Source organism: Rhinolophus ferrumequinum, chromosome 25 (genome assembly GCF_004115265.2).
Source record: "Rhinolophus ferrumequinum isolate MPI-CBG mRhiFer1 chromosome 25, mRhiFer1_v1.p, whole genome shotgun sequence".
In the NCBI taxonomy this organism is placed as follows: domain Eukaryota; kingdom Metazoa; phylum Chordata; class Mammalia; order Chiroptera; family Rhinolophidae; genus Rhinolophus; species Rhinolophus ferrumequinum.
In genome coordinates, this window is record NC_046308.1 from 17,675,450 (window position 1) to 17,695,135 (window position 19,686).

Sequence of the window (19,686 nt, forward strand, 5' to 3'; positions counted from 1 at the left end):
TTTGCCCTGAAGTCAAATATCTGAGTCTGCGGTTCTCCCAGGCAGCCCCCAAGGTCCCAAATTGTTTGCGTGGGTGGTGAATTCTGAGTCAGTGGGGGTCTCATATATAGTCATGGTGACCAGGGGTCCTGCCCTGTTTAGAAAGCACTGATATAAAATGGGATGTCGCATGTGTCCTGACTTCTAGCTTAAGAACTACATGCTCTACACACATCACCTGCATTCAAAGGATTAGCCTGCAACCTCCACACATGGGGAGTTTTGTTTTCACAAGAAGACACAGGAGGCCTCTCAGAATATCACAACATCACAGGTCAGAAGAACAAACGTCCCTGATCATCGTGGGGGAGGGAAAGAAAACTCCTGGGCCCATGAGCTTTTGGGCGGATTAGATTTGGAATGAATCTTTGTCTATAACAAAGATTCAAGAAGCAAAGAACTTCTGGGACTCTGGACACACCAGAACCATGTATAGGGTGTAAGGATTTTTTCCCTGACTCATATTTTTGATTGAGTGAGTTGATCAAATAGAACCTTTTAAGGTAGAAGAACTTTTTCTGTGATACTTTTGAGGAATCTTGGCATCATGGACGGATGGATATAGTTTCTGCAAATATCACGTACAGTAGTCCCCCTTTGGTGGATACGTTCCAAGACATCCACTAGACGCCTGAAACCATGGGTGGTACTAAACCCTCTATACCAGTGCACTATGTTTTTTCCTATATATACGTTCCTATGATAAAGTTTAATTTATAAATTAAGCACAGTAAGAGATTAACAACAATAATAAAATAGAACAGTTATGATGGATTTGGGGCCATTATTAAGTAAAATAAAGGTCACTTGAACACAAGCACTGCTATCCTCCGACAAGTGACCTGATAACTGAGACGGCTACTAAGCGACGAGCGGGCAGGGCGTGTACACAGCGTGGACACAGCGCACAAAGGGCTGCTTCCCATCCTGAGAGGGGCAGTGAGACTTCATCACACTCCTCAGAACGGCACACAATTTAAAACTTATGAATTGTTCATTTCTGGAATTTTTCGTTTAATATTTTTGGACCATGGTTGACAGCGGGTAATTAAAACCGCAGAAAGCGAGACCACAGATAAGGGGGTACTAATGACCTGTTGGAAACAATCCTCAAACCATGACTAAAAATCTACCAAGACTGTAGATGCTGCATTCCAACCAGAAATGCAAAAGTAAAAATTCAGCCCACTCAACTGTATTCTTTGGCCAACCAAAGCACTAGTTTTCCTGAAGAACCTAAGAAGTGGAGGAGTGAGGCATCTGAGCGCTGGAAAAACATCACCAATGGCCAGTAAGAGCCAGAGGGGCCTGCCTCCCCCCAGGGACCACCTTAAGTCAAATGAGCCAAAGGCCCGCTCAGGCTGCAGGAGCGCTTGAGCAGTAGGGGCCCTCTCTGTCCTGGCGACCTTGTCCAAATGAGCCCATGCACCCTCAGTGGCAGGGGTGCCTCCACTTACCCAGAACCTGCCAGGGTAAGGCTGAGAACGCCCCTGCTGCACATCAGCCTGAACACAGCCAGAACCCAGGTGACTCACTCAACAGCACTGACCCAGGTGAGAACCACTTGCCTCCCGGGAACTCGCTGATTTGTCTGGGTGTTCTTACCACCGGTTTCGGTGGTACAGACCGCTTGCAAGGAATTGCCTCCATTTTTCCTTCTCTTAATCAGTTGTAGAAACGTTTACTGTCCTTGGGTAGCATTTGTCCTCGTTTGAATATTACTACAGATGTTTCAATCAGAAATAAATTAGACAGCCTGGCGGTGTGGCTGCTAGCCCCAAGCATGCCAGTCTCGAGGGCCTCAACCTCCATGCCACACTGTGGAGTCGAGGTCTGATTGTTTCTATGGACAAATATTCCCCAACTCTCTCCAAATCCTCCCATCTATTTAGGAAACAGGCACCTGGTCAGTCTCATCTCCCAGGGCATCTATTCTAGGGTAAGCTGGTCTGTTATACTACTTGACTTTGCAAAAGTTCTTTTCCTGAGAGCAGTAATTACAGTCACGACCCAGCCAAAGCTAGCTCTCCTCATGGCTGAGCCCTTGGCAGAGCCAGACCCCTGTCTTGCGTTCTTAGATGAGAGGTCTGGGGCAACATCCCAGAGCTCTAGTGTTTAGGAAGGCAGTTAACCAAACTACCCAACATAAACTGCAAATTTTAAGTCGTTCCCGGGTTCCTGAAACAGGTACCTCCACTTAAACAGGTAGCCCCATTAATCAGAGCAGAGGTGGGTGAGCAGTACTTTTCTTTCCGTTCAAAGTCATACACTCTTGCTACCTGTCCTCTAACCTTGGTTTTTAAGACTGTGGACACAGGAAACAGGGAATTGAAATAAGTGGAAATAAAGAAAAGGATAACAGAGACTAGAAGTCCAAACTCCCAGGATCCTGAAAGTCCCCAAATTTGGACCTTTAAGGAGTGATTTGACCAAATCCTAGGGAATCTCCTATTCTAAAGCTGGTTCCTTGATTACAGCAGCTTCTGGCCTTGGATGAAGCCCCTGCCTGCGAATTGAGGAGCAGCTTTACCTGCAGCAGCCCTGCGGCAGCTCATCACGTGGGCCGTGACCCCTAGAGCACCTCTATCGGCGTGTGGTTCTGCGTGTGCCCACTGCAACAGGGCCTGACCTTCCACACAGCAGGACGTCCAAGCTCAGGGCCGTGCGTCACTCTCCTTCACTCTAATTACAAACGAATGCCATGCACACAAACAGGGTCCCAGTCTCTTTCACACTAAACACTTGCAACTTTTCTTTGGTGACGTTTTCTCCTTTGGGTATCAGACAGGATTTGACTTAATGTTTGATGATGGTTCACGTGCAGATGTAACTGGACCCTTTTCAAAGAGAACTGGACATGCTCACCCCATCCTGACAGCAAAGCACAGTGTGGTTCCAGGCAAGAGCCACGGTGACATTTCCCTTAAGCCACATTAAGTCAAATGCTGGTGCAAGCCTACAGGGAAATATTCTTCTGTTTCACTTTCCATACTGTCTGACCTAGTCCCTTAGCAACAGGACTGCGGCTAAACAAAGGCAGCTGTTCAAATAATTACAAGCCCCATGTGAGGAGGCTAATCGTTTTAGTCTTGAAGTGTCAGTGATTCATAATCTTGGACTTTCGGTTTTGATTTGTATTTTCATTGTAAATGTGGAGCAGGATCTGGCTCTGTCTGGCAGCCGCCAGGGCTGAGCAGGCTGACGGTGTTGTGTCGCCCTCTAGTGGCCGCCAAAGCAGGTGGCTGTGCCCGCCATGGGAGGGAAGCAGGAAGATGGCCCAGGCCCCCTTGTCCATCCGGGTGGGCAGCCCTGCTGAGGGGCTCCTGGACCTCTCTGAGCGCCATGAGGCCCACGGGCCTCTGGTCCTGGCCCGCCCCCCGCCTGGGCAGTCTGTGAGCATCAGACATGGGACCACCGACCGCTCCTCGGCCTTCTCCTCTGTCCAGTGTGCCCGCACATGTCAATAACAACAACTGGACTTGGAAGTATACACTGTTCCCCAATAAAGTCCTGTTCCCTTTCCCCAATAAAATCTTAAAAAAAAAAAAAAATTCTTGAATGACTGGATGAAACCGGGAATGGGGGAGCCTCCTGGTTAGAGTCCAACTTTTCAGCTAAGTGTTTCTGAACCACGATGGATCGCTTCAGTAGCCGAGGAGAAGCTCTTGCTCTGATCATTTACCTCAACGGCTTTTGAAAGGTTACCCTGTGTCTCATTTGAGGTAGGCAAACGCCTGCACTGTGTCCAAACACGTCAGTCACAAGAGACCCTGGTTGTAAACATTGGGACCTAAGGATATGCTTTCGAACTCAATGCCTCACTTCCAGGTTATGCTGCAAAGGTGAGCGCGGGACTGCAGCACATCCATTCACACAGTTAGCTCCTTTCGAGCACCGTCACACATGTCTGGAGCAGGGCCTTTTCTCTTCTTTAGTTAACTTTATAAAGATGACTGTGATCATTGTTCTAAGTCGTCGAAGGCTTGACTCCGTAAATCTTCCCTTTCCTGGGGCCTCTGGAGGAACACAGATGTCCACACACGAGCTACCTCCAATTCCACTGGCAGTTTTATTCTTGAAGTCACAGGAGAAAGTCCTCAGAGAGAAAAACTGTCTAAAAAACACAGTGCAGATTTGATAAACTCCTAGGATCCCTTTGAGGACGCGTTGTGGCGCTGTATCAGCCTTTCTCCAGGGTGGAAACCCTATGACGGACGGAGGGAGGGACCGTCTCTACCCACCCCCCAGCTTCCTCTCTGTGCTGCCACCTAAAGGATTTCTGCCTTGAGTACAGAGGCCCTTCCCAGTGAATGTGGCGTCAGCCAGTGAAACAACACCCAGGTGTGTGTCCCCTGCAGGCACGTTGGCGGGACTTGTGATCCTACCCTGAAATATCCCAGAAACCTGGCACCGTGCTGGTTGGCAGGGTCGGGGGGCTCACCAGATTCAAAGCTGCTCTACAGCAGGCCCAGTCCCTTCCTTCTGCTTCATAACCTCTCAGAAAGCTCCCCAGGACCACACAAGAGGGGTCACAGGGAATCCATGGGCCTGATTTCTGCCTTAGGTCTTCCGTTTTCAATGTCAGACTAAACCCAAAAAACAAATGCAGCTTTGGACTACATGTCATTCCATAAACTTTACTGAGTGCCAACACATACCAGGCCCTGTGCCAGCTGCTAGGGACAGAGACAAGGGACCATCTCTGCCTTCAGGGAGTGTGAGGTGGGCAGCGAGGGAGAGAACGAGAGGCATGCCAAGAGCTAAGTCCTGAGTCCAGTGAAGAATCGGGTGCGATGAAAGACATCGGGTATGTATGGGGCCCAGCGGGAGGGACGGCCAGGGATGAAGGCTGCGGGGCGTGGGGAGAAGAGGGCAGGAAGGCTTCTGAGAGGAGGAGACACTTGAGCTGGGCCAGGGGAAGGAGAGGAGCCCTCCAGCTGCAGTGGACCGGAGCCTCCACACACACTGGGGTCACCCGGGCAGCGGCCAGCAGTCTCAGCCGTCTCCATCTTTGTCCTCTGTTCCCCGCCCCTCCCCCCAGCGCCTCCAAGTCAACATCCACAGAGCAAATAATAGGGGCCCAGAATACACAAGGGGAAATGAAAGGGACTCAGAAGTCCCCAGGGGGTGAAACAAGGGAGGGTCCAAATAGCCTTGAGAGGAGCTGGAGGATCAGTGTGAAATGCGGAGGTCAGGGTGAGCAGGGGACTGGCAGGACGTCACCAAAGCGGTGTGCCTGCCGCACAGACAAGATGAAGAAGCCGCCTAAGGGCTGGGTGTGTATTTCTCCCTGAGGTGTGGCACGTAGACCAGGGTAAGGTCCGCTGGCATCTGAGATGCTGAGTGCTCTCCGCAGTCTCGTCCCCTCCGTGAAAGGACACTGAGAGGACAATAATCCTAGGAAGGGAAGGATGGCTACATGTGTCGCAGGGAAGGAGAGGACAGGTCTGGGCAGCCGTGCTGATGAGACCGGAGACTCTGGACAGGGAAGCAGGGCTTGGCGCTCAGAGGCAGGTGTCGGCACACGGCCCCCCTCGCCCGGCGCACGCCCGCTGCTGCCCCTGCACTGTATGCTTTTCACACTCCCCTCATGCCATCCCGGCTCTAATCTGATGAGCTCAGTGGCATCATCCTCACTTTCTAGGAGGACAGAGGGACTCAATGAGGGGAAGCAGCTTGGCCAAGGTCACCCAGCCAGGAAAGGGCAGTGCCAGATACGAGTCCAGCCTGCCGGTTCCCAAGGGCTCTGTGCCCGGGAAGACCAGAGGGCACCGGAGGGCAGAGCAGCCCCTAAATAATATCAGGTAACTTGAGACACATCCTTGGATGGCCGAGCAGGGCATGTGCAGACATTTTCTGGGGACAAGGCCTCACTGTCAAGGTGTGCTTTCTCGAGGAGGTGCGTAACCTGTCAGCGGCTGAAGAGGGGCACACGGCTGCGGTGGGCTCACTCCTACAGCTACGAGACAACTCGCCTACCAGGCTGCAGACAGCCGCTAGGAGGGACACCAGGCCAACAGACGGCTCGCTGCCCGCTATGTGAGGGCTGCTCCTCAGGCCCCTACCCCCGAGAACCTGCCCCCAGGAGCACAGCCTCCACCTGCTGCAGGTGCCCTGTGCTTTCCCAGGGTCTGTTGTGGGCTGACTGCATGTGTCCCCCCCAAATCCATGTGTTGAAGCCCTGCCCGGCAGTCTGGTGGTATTTGGAGGTGGGGCCTTTGGGAAATAATTTGGTTTAGAAGAGGTAATGAGGGCAGGACCCCCATGATGAGATCAGTGCACTTCTAAGAAGAGGAAGGAACCAGGGTTCGCTCTGTTCTCTCTCTGCCATGAGAGGACACATGTGAGGACACAGGGAGAAGGCGGCTGCCTGCAAGCCAGGAGGAGGGCCCTCACCAAGACACTGAGCACGCGGGCGCCCGGTCTGGGACTTGCAGCCTCCAGAACTCAGTCATCAGTGTCTGCTGTTCAAGCCGGCCCGTCTGTGGTGTTCTGTTACAGCAGCCAGAGCCGACGAGCACACCCGATGGGCTCACCATTCAGATTCACCAGACCCTGAGCCCTGCAGCCTCCCCACCCAGCTGGAGTCATGAATGGATTGAAATGTGATGTGCAAATACCAGGGCCACAGAAATCTGCCAGCAGCCACTTTCGACCGTCTCAGGAAATCACGAGTGCAAGGGTATCTTTGATGTTGGACTCTGATGATGGCAGAGGCCAAGGGATCTGTTCTCACCAGAAAGCACAGCACCACTCGAAGGAGTTCAGGCTAGACCCCCAAAGGAGAGGTGGGGCGGTGGGACGCACCCCAGCTGGGTCCGACAGAGCCCCTGGCGTCTACTTGGGTGGTTCCTACTGACAGCTGCTGGGATGTGCTTTGCACCTCCCAGTGTCTGAAGGAGCTGGGAAGGCAGCATTTCATTGTGTACCTGAGGTAAGTGAGGTTGAATTTACCCGGCTAGTAAGGACTTAAATCCGGATCTGCCCACCTGAAGCTTGGGGTCTTGTCCACTAACCAGCAGCCAACTTTCAAACGCTGACTGAGAAGCTGGACAGAGAGAGAAGATTCGTGTGCTGGAAACCTCTGTGTTGGCACTGAGCAGTCAGTGCTGCATTCTGACACCAAGAAGCTACATGGCCCTGGGGGGCGGAGGGGCACTTACCCCTTCCATGGGCGCTATGAGCAGGTCATACAGAGCGCGAAGCGGGGGCCTGGCGAATGAGCTCTGCCTCCTGGGAAGAGAGGAGGTCCCATCCTTGGTAGGTGACATGGTGTTGCTGACCAAGCTTGTCATGCTCTGGCAGCTCCTGGGGAAAGAAGGGCCAGGGATTAACCAGGGCACAGGCAGGGCAGGCCGGGACTCCCACTCACCCCTCAGAGCTCCAGTTCCTGGGAAAGGCGGGTGGAAGCTGCCCCGCAGGGCCCGGCCCAGGCCCTCCCGCCCCAACCGCCACGCCCCTCACCCTGGCTTCGCCCCTTCTCCTCCCTTTCAGGTAATTTTCACAGAACAGTGAGCACTGACAGAAACCGCAGGGTAAACCAGCTGCACACAACAGCTTACATTTCTATGGAGTTTCCTGCATAATCAAAAGTCCCAAAGTGCTGTTCAAAGGATTTAATTACATCCTTGTGTGGCCCAATTATGTGCAGGCAAACGTGAGGACCTTAGAATCAGCAGCCGCCAGCCGCCGCCCAGCTGACAGGGAGGACAGTGCCCCAAGGCCAATTAATCTGTGGGTGTGTGTGTGGGGGTGGACAAAACAGGAGTGTGTTGGCCCCAAGCTCGGCCTCAGGTCAGTCACTGGGCAGCCACCTGAGCCAGCATGACACCAGGCCCTGAGGCCTCAGCCCCGACCGGTGGGAGCCGCTGACCGGGCGGCACCCGCAGAGTGGTCAGCTCAAGGGTGGCTGCAGGGCTTTGTTTTGCTTTTTAATTTATGTTCCAATGTTTGCAGGGAACGTTTTACTAGTATGGATGGTATTTTCAATCCCAAGGACCCCAAGTTTCACATCCCCAACACAGGATGAGCACATTCATCGATTCATTCGTTCATTATTTTAGAAAACGCTTCCTGGCACCAGCTACCTGCAAGGCCCTGTCTTAGGCCCTGGGGACCTGCAGAGGACAAACCACACAGGGGAGAAGATGAGGCAACAGGAGGGGAAACAAACCCGTTTCCAATGCAGGGGCCAGGCTGCCCCCGTGCAGCTCTCTGAACCTGCCTTGTGGACTGGCAGTTGTGGCCTTAGCGGAGATTCTGGGGACATTCTCTGCATGCTACTGGACAGCCAGTGTTCTCCTATCCTTCATCGAGACACTGTGCACAGTTTGGGGGTTTCTGCTGGTGCTCAAGGACCCTTAAAAACAAGGACCGGGTCTTCCACCAGCTACACCACGGAGCTTTGGCGAGTAGAGGCTGGTAGAGGCAGCTCCTTGGTTGTTACCTAAGAAAAACCAGAAGGTGGCTTTTCTTTTGGATCCAGGCCAGGATCCAAAACCATCAGATGACATGATCTGAAAGATTCGTTTCTGTTTTCCATGTTTGACTTCAACCATCTGGCCTTCCCTGACCCTTCCTGGTGTTCTTAGCAATGTCCCACTTGACCTAAATCTAGAGTCATGACAAGCCAGGCTGTGAGCCCCACAGCCCCCGACCCTGCTCACTGGCAGGGAGGAAAGAGCCAAAGGCATCCAAAGGAGATGCTCACGTCCGCTCCTCTGTCTCGTTCACTCAGGAAACATAATTACAAGCGACGGGGGCCACACCGTGTCATTGCCATCAGAGCCAGTGAAGCACAGATCACCCTGGAGTGACACTCAAAGGCTCGCTTGATTCCACAGAACGTGGTGCAAAGAGCAGTGCTGCCCTGAGGAGCGCACCAGACTGCCCTCCAGAGGGGACATTGGCATGGCACACAGTGCCTCACGCACGGCTGGGTCCCTACGCTTGCATTCTCGGCAGATGGATCACGGCCTAGAGACCCATCGCGGCTACTGGGACAGCATGACGGGGCAGCAGCCAGACCACTGGGTGCCGTCCCCCAGGCACCTCTCGTTCCACTCCCTAGGATTGTGGGCTCGTAACCCCACTCGAGGCACCTGAATCTGATTAACCCAGCCGCAGACATCCAGGGGGAGTGACGTATCTACAGACAACACCGTGGTGGCAGGTCCCCATGGTGACTGGTGGGGGCTCCACAATCCCCAAGGCTCTGAACTAAAGAGCTCCCATTGGAAAAAGAGACCCCATGCGCACGGCACCCCCACCTCAGATCCTCTTTGGGTTCAAGGAAACGGCAGAATCCAAGTTGTGTAGGGAAGGCACAAGGCACCCCTTCCAGATGACCCAACGCAGGCTTCTTATTCCAAAATTAGAACCACATGCACAGTCTGTCTAACTCCTTCCTGGTGAGGGTGTTCCAGGGCACAGGACGTCAGGCTGGCAGCACTCTGGAGGCCTGGGCAGGGCACCTTGCTTGCATTGTGAGCTGCTGAACCATGGTTTTTCGAAGTAGCATGGCCAGGAAGTGCCAGGGAAGGGCAATTCAAAAGAGAAAAATGTTTGGAGGGAGGTGGGGAGGTGTGCGGTGGACAGACCTGCTGGGTGTGCTTCGTGGGGCAAATCGCTTACCCTCTGGACATGGCTTTCTGCCTCTGCAAAAAGGTGAAACACAGCCCACAGGCGAGGAGTATCAGGACTGGGGATGATGACTGCAAAGCATCCAGAAGCCCAAAGAAAGGTGGTGGGGGTCTTAGCTGGTGGGGGAGTGAGTAAGACAGAGGCCTCCCTGGGCGGGAGAGCAGAGAGGGGCTGGGGACCTGAGTGCACGCGTGGATGGCAGTGGTATCTTTTCATTGAACCTCACGAAGTGCCAGAGACTAAAAGGGCTCAGCAACACTAACCCACAGAGTGGCCAGACCACGTGCCCGTGCTGAGCCAGGAGGAAAGGGGCCTGCTCAGCAGAGGTGGAAGGGGCAGGAAGGCACAGAGCCTGACAAGCTGCTGCTCAGGCAGAGCCGGGGAGGGCGTCCTGGAGAGACCGTCTGGGATGGGCACAAGGGATGAGCTAGAGTTGTCCCGCCTGTGGACAGAAGGTCACCCCAAGCCAAGGCAACCACATACGGACAGGCATAGAGACTGGGGCGCCTGGGGCAAAGAGTGAGGGGGCAGGTGGACAGAGGGTCAAGGCTGCAGGCTGGAAAGGTAATTGGGCCGGGTGGGCTGGGGCTCTGGGTTATGCTGTGAGGAGGCGGCGAGGCTGGTCCAGCGCCTTTAACACCAGGCTGAACAGCAGCTCCTCCTTCCAGGCCAGTTCCTTATGATCAGAGGAAGGCTGCCTGCGGCCTACATCCTTCCCTGAGAGCGCTCCTGTGGGTCTCCAGGGCTGTGCAGAGCAGCCGCCATCACATCATGTGACACCCACCCTCACCCCTCTGCTCTGAGCTTCTCTTCAGGGGCAGGCACCGACCCCAAGAGATGCCCTTTTCAAATAAAAACAAAGGCCCAGCAAATACTCAGTTGGTGGTTAAAAACACCGCCACCAACCAACCGGAAACAATAATTTGCGGTCAAAGACCTTCCCTCCCCGAGCTGGAGGCATGTGTCGCGAGCACCGCGGAGTCCCAGGCAGTGCCTCCCTGGCCTGCGTCTCCGCTGCTGCCCCCACCTCTCCTGCAGCAGTTCTTCCGGCGGGAACTGCCTCCCAGTTTCTCCACACTGGCAGCCCTTGCACCTTTCTCTGCCTTGACAGCAGAAGCATGTGCTGTCCCCACGGGAGAGCTGTCCCAGGACAACAGACCCAGGGGCAGAGAGCTGGAGGGCAGGAAACCCAGGCCAAGTGCAACTGAGGGTCCCCGGACGCCAGAGGCCTCCGGAGGTGCAGGTGTAGGGAGGGTCTCTGGCTCAGACGGGAAGACAGGACGGGGCCCCGCACTGGCACTGGTCGCGGTGGCAAGCTGGCAGCTTCCTCATCTCCACAAGTACCAGGTGCCACAGTCACCTGTGCAGACTGCAGTCAGAGAGCTGCCTTTCGTGTCGTTTCTGTTTTGACTAAATATTGACAGTGACTTACTACAGCTGTTGTGCTGGGGTACGTCTGCCTAGAGATCTGCCCAAAGATAGATTCAATAATTTAAAACAGCCAGGCAGTCAGCTGCTTAGCCCTGAGCCTGGGAATGTTTATGGACGAGGCCGAGGACGGCCAGGCTGCCTCCAGCGCCCGCTGGCTGTGTGACTCTGGCAGGGCCTGTTCCTTTTCTAGTCCCCTCTTTTCCTTGTTTGTAAAAGGAAGGGGCGGAATTAAAGTCCTTGTAGGTCTCTTCTACTTTAAGAAATTAAAAATTTATCAATCTAGGAAACTATCAAAATAGTGGTGGGTTTTTAACCCCTCTGCTGACTGACAGGACACTGCCACAGCCCCCACAGCCCGAAGCCCCGCAGCCATCCCTGGGCCCACACCGTGTGTTGCAGTGTGAGTACGGCTTTCCAGGGCCATAATCTGTCCAGGAGAGTTGGCACTGCTGCTCACGCCCCCGTGGTCAGATCTCAGAGTCACAGCTGAGTGGTAGTGGGTCCGCTGGGCTCTGAGCCTCTGGCTGGCAGTGGGTGACAGGTGTGCACGGGTGTGTGGGATGACCTTCTCCCTGCTGTCCTTGCAAGCTCATCTGGCTCCTTCCTGGCACTGTCGTGATGGCCTAAAGCATCCATCAGACTGTGGAAGTACAGCTACAGGGTGGGATGGGGTCCTCAGTGGTGGGACCTCCGTTACTACACTGCTTTGATTTCTGTGGGGCCTTTCAACCTAGCTGGCTTCTCTCTGCCCTCAGCTCTCTGGACTCTAACAACCGTGTTTTCCATTTCTCAGGATGGGTGCTGAGACAAGAGGAAACGCTTCCCAAGTGATAGGGGCGTGAGCCCCAGGAGGGGCTGCACTACCCATTTAGACACCTGCCAGGACTGCCACATCCATAGCACCCTCTTGGGGCCCTGTGCAGTAGGGTTGCTCCTCCTTTACAGATAAGGAACCGACTTGCGCAGAGCTGCAGGCAGGGCAGGGCTTAGGCCTCCCATTTGGCAGGGGGAGGGTTTTCACTGCACCCTCCCTGCGTTCAGGACATACGGAGCAACCTGTCGACCTGCACCCATCTCCCCCACCGCTCCGTGTTGGGTTTGTAAGGATGGAGCTCACAGCAGGAGCCTCTGTCTAGACTCTAGAGGAACGAACAGTCAGGGAAGGGGGGCCGGGCTCCGGGATTCACAGCGGCACTACCGCAAAGCTCCAGCAGGTGGCACTGGCTCGCTTTCCTCCACGCCTGGCCATGCACTGCCAGGGAGCCTGTCGGGCTAACTGACAGCCGAGCTCTGGGCCCAGAGCATTTTCCCACACCACACTGTCTTTATAAGCTCATTCCTCAGATGATGTTTATTAAATCTACTTCTGGAGAAATATTCGTTTTCTCCACAGCATGGCATCTGTGTGGTGATGGGAACAGGAGAGGGAGCGAGCATGTGTCTAGGGAGAGGGAGGCCAGCAGGCAGGGGGAAGCTGCCTGGTCCCTGCACGTACAGAATGCAGAGCTCCGAGATGATATGTGAAGCGCAACCGAGGAGGGCAGAGCATTGGGGTGTAGTTTATGTCTCCAGAATGATGACAAACACCAGGCGGCCTGGGCAGTACTCACTGCTCATGAATCTCCTTTCGGGATGAAGCGATCTATTCCCCAGGCAGGGGGATTTACAGCTGGGGTGGGCCTGCAGAAGGACCTGTGGGCTGAGCCTCACACGCCGCCCTGTCGGGGTGGGTATGTGCCTGCGACGTGTGAACAAACAGTGCGGCACGTCTCATCCACACTGCAGTGCTCTGGGCACAGGCTGGCTGCCCTGGTGGCCAAGCAAGGCTCTGCCTAAGCGGGGAGTTAGGTCGCTGTAGACTGCAAAGCATGGCGAGCCCCCCACCCCAACACACACACACACACTGGTTTCTTGGCTTTCACATTTAAAGACGGAGAGCTCAATGAGCAAGCAGAAAGGGGAGCAGGGGCTCGACTAGCCCTTAGGTGAGACTAATGAAGGGGGCTCCCCAAGCCTGAGGGATCCAGAGAGAGCCAAAGTGGCTCACCCGTCTCTGCAGCCTGGAAGGAGGAACCAGCAATTAGAGCTTGGTACAATGGGTAGAACTGAGAGGGAACAGAGCTCCGCGTGGACAGGCTGGCTGCAGCTTTCCCCCAGGGACCGATTGATATATTGTGAATGTGACTCACTGGTCTGGGGAGAGGCAGGAGCCCCGGCAGAGCACAGGGGAGCAGCCATTTGGAAAGGTGCCATTTCATGAAAACACAAAAGGGCACCCTGACTGATGTAGGAACTAGCTTTGCTAGGGCTTTGCTCCTCATGGCGCCAAGCAGAAGTGACGTTCACTCACTCAGGCAATGCGTGCTCGCCGAGAGCCTCCCAGGGGCGGGCCCAGGGTGACTGCAGGGGGACAGTCACTAGGGAGATGGGGTCCTTGTCCTGCTGGGGCTTATGATCTCGTGAGGACCAAGTGAGGACTGTGAGCTGCTGTGAGTGTGCGTGACCTTAAAGATGGAATGCAGGCGGGAGGGCCGAGGCCACCATGGGGTATCTTCTCCTTTCCCACCTCTTTTCTATGTCCTATCTTCCGGATCTCAATTCTCCCCCAGGCATGTGGGGTCTTCTTGTCTGACTGTCTGGATACGGGGCCATGGAGGAAGCGGAGCCAGGAACACTCACCTCTGAGGGCACATCTGGCCATGACATATTTCGGACCAACGGGAAGAGAGGGGACAGAGGGAACTAACCAATATGGGACATCCTGTGCAGTGGGCCAGATGTGGGCTGTGACGTGGGTGCATCACTGGAATCTTCACCACCAGCCTCCTCTGTTTAGAGATGAGTAAATGGGGACTCAGGTTAAGCATCTCGCCTCAGGCTGAGATGTCAGGGGAAGGGTCCTGCTCCTATAAGCAGGCCTCTGGTCTCTGGGGAGCCCAAGACCTGGAGCTGTCACGACCTCGGACCCTGAACCCTCATCTGGAGTGCGTCCTCTCCCCCAGGATGGCAGGCACGACACAGAGCATCAGTTTCCAGGGCCATCTGCCAGCCTGAGCACGGCATTGCCCCGGTCAGGGTTGTGCTGGGGGCGGGGAGGAGGGAGGTTGCTTCCCGGTGGTGATGAGCTCATTCTAGGTGCGCCGGCCAGTTCTCAGCCACGCGTTTCCTCCGCTGCTCAGGCACATGGCTCCTCACCTTCTCGGGATGTCTTTATCACACATTTTCACTTTCCAATGGGCAGTTCAGGTGGCTTCTGGTCTGTGCTCACAGCGCAGGAGTGAGCCAGGCTGCCTTTCCAGGCCTGGGGGAGTTCTGCCCCTGCTCCCGTCACTGCTCTCGGTGGGGGCTTCCTGTCTCGCAGGAGGATTGCTCTTGGGAGGGCCCCTGGCACAGTGAGCAGAGTTCCTGCTCCATGGGGATCTGCCGCCTTTAAAACCATTGGTTCCTTCCTCCCTGCCCTCAGCCCTGACAAAGATGCTCCAAAACCCCCTCCGGGGCTCTGGACTCTGAGCTGCATCTTCTGAGGGATAAGAGTTGACCTCAGATTTGAACAAGTACCTGGGTTTCAAGGCACCATTGGAAAAATTAATTGGCAAATCCATTATATTCAAGTAGCCAGAGCTGCCGCAATACAATTTGAGAAAAGGACTCTGATACCGGTAATTCAGTGACGCTCCACCATGAACACCTCAGATGAAGGGTTGCCTCCTCTGGGAGATGAAGGCTGTCAAATGCTGCCTTTTAAGCAATATGCTGCCAGAACTTTCTGCCTGTTCACCTCCTTAATTATCAAGTGCCTGCTCACTAGGCCTGGCTCTCTCCTCTAGAGAAGGGTGGGCTCAGGCAGGGCCCCTCTTAAGACCAGGGATGAGTCTGGGCTGCAGGTGGCTTCTCTCCCCTGGCCCTTGGGCTCTTCCAGGCATGTTGGGTTCCTCGGCAGGTTCACAGCCTACGTCAAGGGCTGTGGCACAGCCCTCCACCGAGAAGGTCTGGCTCACCCTCCCACAGGAGCCACAGCCTCTGCACACTCAGGGTGCTTTGCCGTGGCCAGCTGCTTTCTGCGACATGCATGAGGCTCCACAGCCAAGCCTGGAGATGGTCACCTTGGAAAAACCTGATACCCAGGCCAGCCTTGCACAGCCTTTACCTGCTGACCCCACTTAGGGGTCAGGACAGACGGCCTGCGCCAGGAAGTCAGTGGTGGATGGAGAGTAGAAAAGATGACCCCGTGTGTAGTAGTTTGACCTCCTTAAACAAGGCATGGTACAAGGCACCTTGGGGGACACAGGGAGAAATCAGATGCAGTCAGGCCTTGGGCGAGGACGCAGCCTGGGAGGTGAGAGGACATGGATACATGGAACTAAAATGCAAGGCGATAAGCGGTGGCTCCTTATCTGACACATAAAGCGTCAGAGAATCTTACAGAAGGACAAAACTAGTTCTAGTCAGGGTGATGCAAGGTGGACTCGAGAAAGTCTGTGTGAGAGGCCACCTCAGGGGAAAGCCCTCTTTGGCCATGTCGCGTGCCCAAGCCAAAGCCCCAAGGTGAGAGAGGGCAGGTCCAGAGTCCCTTTAGGTTAGGCCAGAGGGTAAGGGGAGAATGGGACAGGAGGTGGGAAGGATGGCAGGGCCAGACCGTGAGGACTCAAATGCCAAGCTCCGCCACCTGAACTCAGCTCCACTGGGAGCCCAGGGGACACTCAGCAAGAGAGAGTGAGCAGAGCAGAACTGCACTCCAACCAGAGGGAGGAGGCGAAGATGGCACCTCGCTGGTCAGGAGGGTGGTAAGAAGAGCCGCGAGGGGGGCGGGGAGCCCAGCTCTGCCCGGGGAGGGGGTGTAGTAACCCCAGGGAGCATCTGCATCTTGTGAGCTTGCTCCTAGGGTCACATCCAATGGCGATTTCTGGAGAAGAGCGAGTCTGAAGGAACGGTTCTGGCAACAGGAACAGACTGAAGGATGGAAACTAGCAATGTTACAGGCTCGATGGGCTTTGGGGCGTGAGATCATTGGGGCATAAAGGCTGTGGGGACACAGTGGGAGCAGCACTCCTTCAACTTTACTTGTCCCCTGAAGCACCTGGGGCCTTGCCTGGAATGCAGACTACGAGGCAGCGGGTCAGGGTCAGGGCCAGAGCGGACTGACCACTGGGCTGACGCTCTGCTTTGGCTTCTGGGAAAACTCGGCATCCAATCTGTGCCCTTCTCCAGCAGTGCTAACACCACAGGGTTTTTTACATAAACTTCACTCCTTCTCTTCTACCTTTATTTTCTCTCTATCTTGATTTTTTCATCCATTTATTTTTTTGTATATTTTGTATGACTTGGTGGCATTTGTATGTTTTGGTAAACTGTCTTAAGTTCTGGAACAAGAACGTGAACAAATAAACAAGTGGTAAAGAAAACATTATTTATAAATTAAATTTGCCTAAAGATACATTGGCAAGCTTGATAACTTAGAGGCAACCTGTGGGGAATCCTATTACATTCTGCATAAACTTGTCACTACCTGATGGGCCTGATTTTAAAGTGACTTCTGATACAGTTCTTAATTTCACACCTCACCTCATTTGTATTTGTGCTGCCTGGGGAGAAGCACAGATGGGGGAGAGCACGTGTGCCGGCACACGCAGGGTCTGCTGAGCTGGTGGGTGTGTCTGGGCAGCACACAGGGACAGGCGGGGGCCTGAGGAGGACACAGGCTCCTGCCTGAAGCCCGGTGGCTGGACCCACCTAGGGAGCGCTGTTGGCAGGGACGGCCCCTGCCCTGAATCGCCACTGTGAGGGCTGGCCCAGGTCAGGGTTGGAGAAAACACTCTGCCTCCTTGTTGGGCCAGCAGAACAGACAGAACCCTGGCCTCGAGCCACAGAGCCACCAACAGAGAGCAGAGGACAGGGCTGGCAGGACACCAGTCAGAATGGAGTGTGGAACCTCAAGCCTCAAGGCCAGGGCTATGGCTGTGACTGCTACCCAGTCAGATCCTCAGTCTGCATTTATGCAAAGGCTTTCTGGTATCTGGAGGCCAGAGAGAGACTGTATAAGGAGGAAGAATCAAGCTACTCCATCGGGTTGTGGGGTAAAGATTTGATTCACAAAGTGGTTGATTCACCCTCCAAAAAGGGGCCTTTGGTGCCATAGAAACCTCAGAAGCAGGCGGGGAGAGAAAGAAGCTACTTCCTACCCAGCAGGGTCTGTCTACGCATCATCGCATTTACTGCCTTCTCATAGCAACTCTGTCAGCAGGCATCATTGCTCCCATTTTCCAGATGAAACAATGAAAGGCTCTAGGTCACCCACTAATAAAAGCTAGAGCCAGGTTTCAAATCCACCTCTGTCTGGCCCCAGAGCCCAAGGTTTCTCCCCTCCACTCTGTGCCTCACCCCAGAAAAACGCCTAGACTTAACACAGGACACAGCACACCATCTGCACAGGGCCTCCCGGCTTACGGTGGACTTTGGCAGCATTGCTGTGGCCGCTTCAGGGCAGCACTGGAGGCAGGCACGATATGGATGCTTATAAAGAACCATAACCACGCGTCCACGCAGACACATGCACACACGAGAGAGGGACACAGTGGCTTGCACGGGTTCCAGCTTCCTAACGAGGCTGACCCTGCGGGGACAGTTGTATTTGTGTCCCCAGCCTCCTATGCAGTGCACACCTCATCCCCTCCTACCTCCACTGCAGGCCAGGCTTTTGCTCAGGGATTTGGAGGGTGGGGTGGGCTCCTCCCTCCCCACTATCAAGGGCCGACTCTGGTGTTGCGGGCAGAGGGGGTTGAACAGTGGGGGAAAAGCACGGCTATCACCCCTCCACGTGTCCCCCTGCAGGGGCTTTCCGTGCATCTCCTGACACAGGCAGCCAGCTCTGGCGCCCCGGCCCCCTAGTTCTTCCACTGGCTACATGCCCCATACCTTCTACTGCTGAGGTCTTCTTCCCAGGAAGCAGCCTCCTGGGTGGGGAACCAGCAAGTGGCCGAGCCCGTGTGACCCACCCGCTGGGACAGGCACGTGTCTGTCTGTATCACATCAGATGTGGGCATGCAGACCCCACCATGGCGAGCTCACTCTTGCCTGGCCCCTCTCTTTAGTCTCTTTTCTCCCTGCACCAGTCGCAGGAAGCTGGTTCCACGGGATGGTAATGCTTCCGTCCTCTTCTTGCAGGACCCTCAATCTTTGTGATTGATTCTCCTGGAGGACCTCCGACCAGGCTGAGGAATCTCACTTGCTGATCCCCCACCCCCGGCTCCTTTTGGAGGAGGGGGTGTGGCTGAGGTGCTAGTGCCAGAAGGAGGGTGCAGAGACCTGAGGGAGCACTCTGGCCTGCTGTGGCACTGCTCCTTAGAATGGGGAGACTTAATACTCATTGTCCTCTGTTTCAGCTCTAGCCAATAATCTCCGGGCAACAGGAAAGCCCCAACAGGAAGTCAGAACATTGCTCTGGGATACTGGTCCCAATTGATCCTTGATGGATGCACCTTCAATGCCAAAGTGCGGTCCTGGGACCTAGAATTCAGGTGCAGTTGAAAGCCTGTCCCATTCTTTTTCCCCTTTTCTGCAGCAACTGTGATCTGCTAACTGCCCCCAGGTGTACACACACACACACACACACACACACCCCTACCTTCTAGCCCTCAGCATAACTTCCAAAGCATTCTGCAGGATAAGAGGCACAGGCCTATCTGGGGGCTGCTGCTCTGCCTGTGGGGCCCACTCAGGGTCAGGGTGCTAAACAAGAAAAGAATCCTTGTTCTTCTTCACTAATGGGACCTGCCCTGGGCTCGACATGCAAATGTATTTTCTGCCCAACTGCACAGGAAAAAGAAAAACAGTGGTTGTAGAGACTCAAAAACAAAGGCAGAACAAAGACCAAGTCCTGCAGTGGCAAGAGAGAAATCTCTAAAGCCAAGGCTCACTTGCTTGCATCAACTGTGGCAGCCTCCTCGCCAAACCAGTCCAGCAAACCACCCGGAACAAAAGGGCAGAGGAGCCCATGAATCACCGAGCTGGAGCGCCCCGCAGAGGGGAGCTGCTGCTGCTCCAGCACACAGGCCCTGTGCACATGGCTGCTTCCACTTCCCCTCCCCGGGCTCCAGGGGACGAGCGCTTTGCCAGCCCCAGTCAGTATCAGGCGTCTGCAGAAAAGCCACTCCTTAGCTGTTCCATTCAGTGACAAAGCTGCACTTCGGAGCCGAGATCCCTGGACATGGAAGGGGCAGAGAAAGAGGCCTGGGATCCCACACTTGGCAGACCTTGAGGTGGGGAGGCACAGGCAGGTAGGGCAGCTGAGAGGCACAACCTAAACCCCAGCTTTGGCATTGCTGCTGGTAGGTCCCCACCTTCCCCGGCCTGTGTGTGCCCCTCACCTGTGACACGTGAGGCTGGACTGCAAGTTCACAAGGGCCCGCACTGTTCTGACTGACAAGGATGCCTCTGCCTTCATGGGTCCCTAGTAGCTCTGCTCCCCTTGGATAGAGGCCAGAGTCCCCTTCTTCCTGGGCTTTCCAGGAAGTGGCAGAGAGCACATAGCGTGAACCTGTCCTGGGCTGTACTGCCTGCTGCACTGAAGCTGAAAGA

General features: G+C 54.8%; 1 protein-coding gene across 4 annotated transcripts in view; it reads right to left on the reverse strand.

Moving 5' to 3' along the window:
- TTC28 (tetratricopeptide repeat domain 28) overlaps window positions 1-19,686 on the reverse strand; it is a 624,117-nt gene that overhangs the window by 23,353 nt on the left and 581,078 nt on the right. For all 4 annotated transcript variants that reach the window (XM_033097458.1, XM_033097460.1, XM_033097461.1 and 1 more), the window contains one exon: window positions 7,203-7,347. In XM_033097458.1, the coding sequence (XP_032953349.1) occupies window positions 7,203-7,347 (145 nt within the window). The remainder of the gene's footprint in view (window positions 1-7,202; window positions 7,348-19,686) is intronic.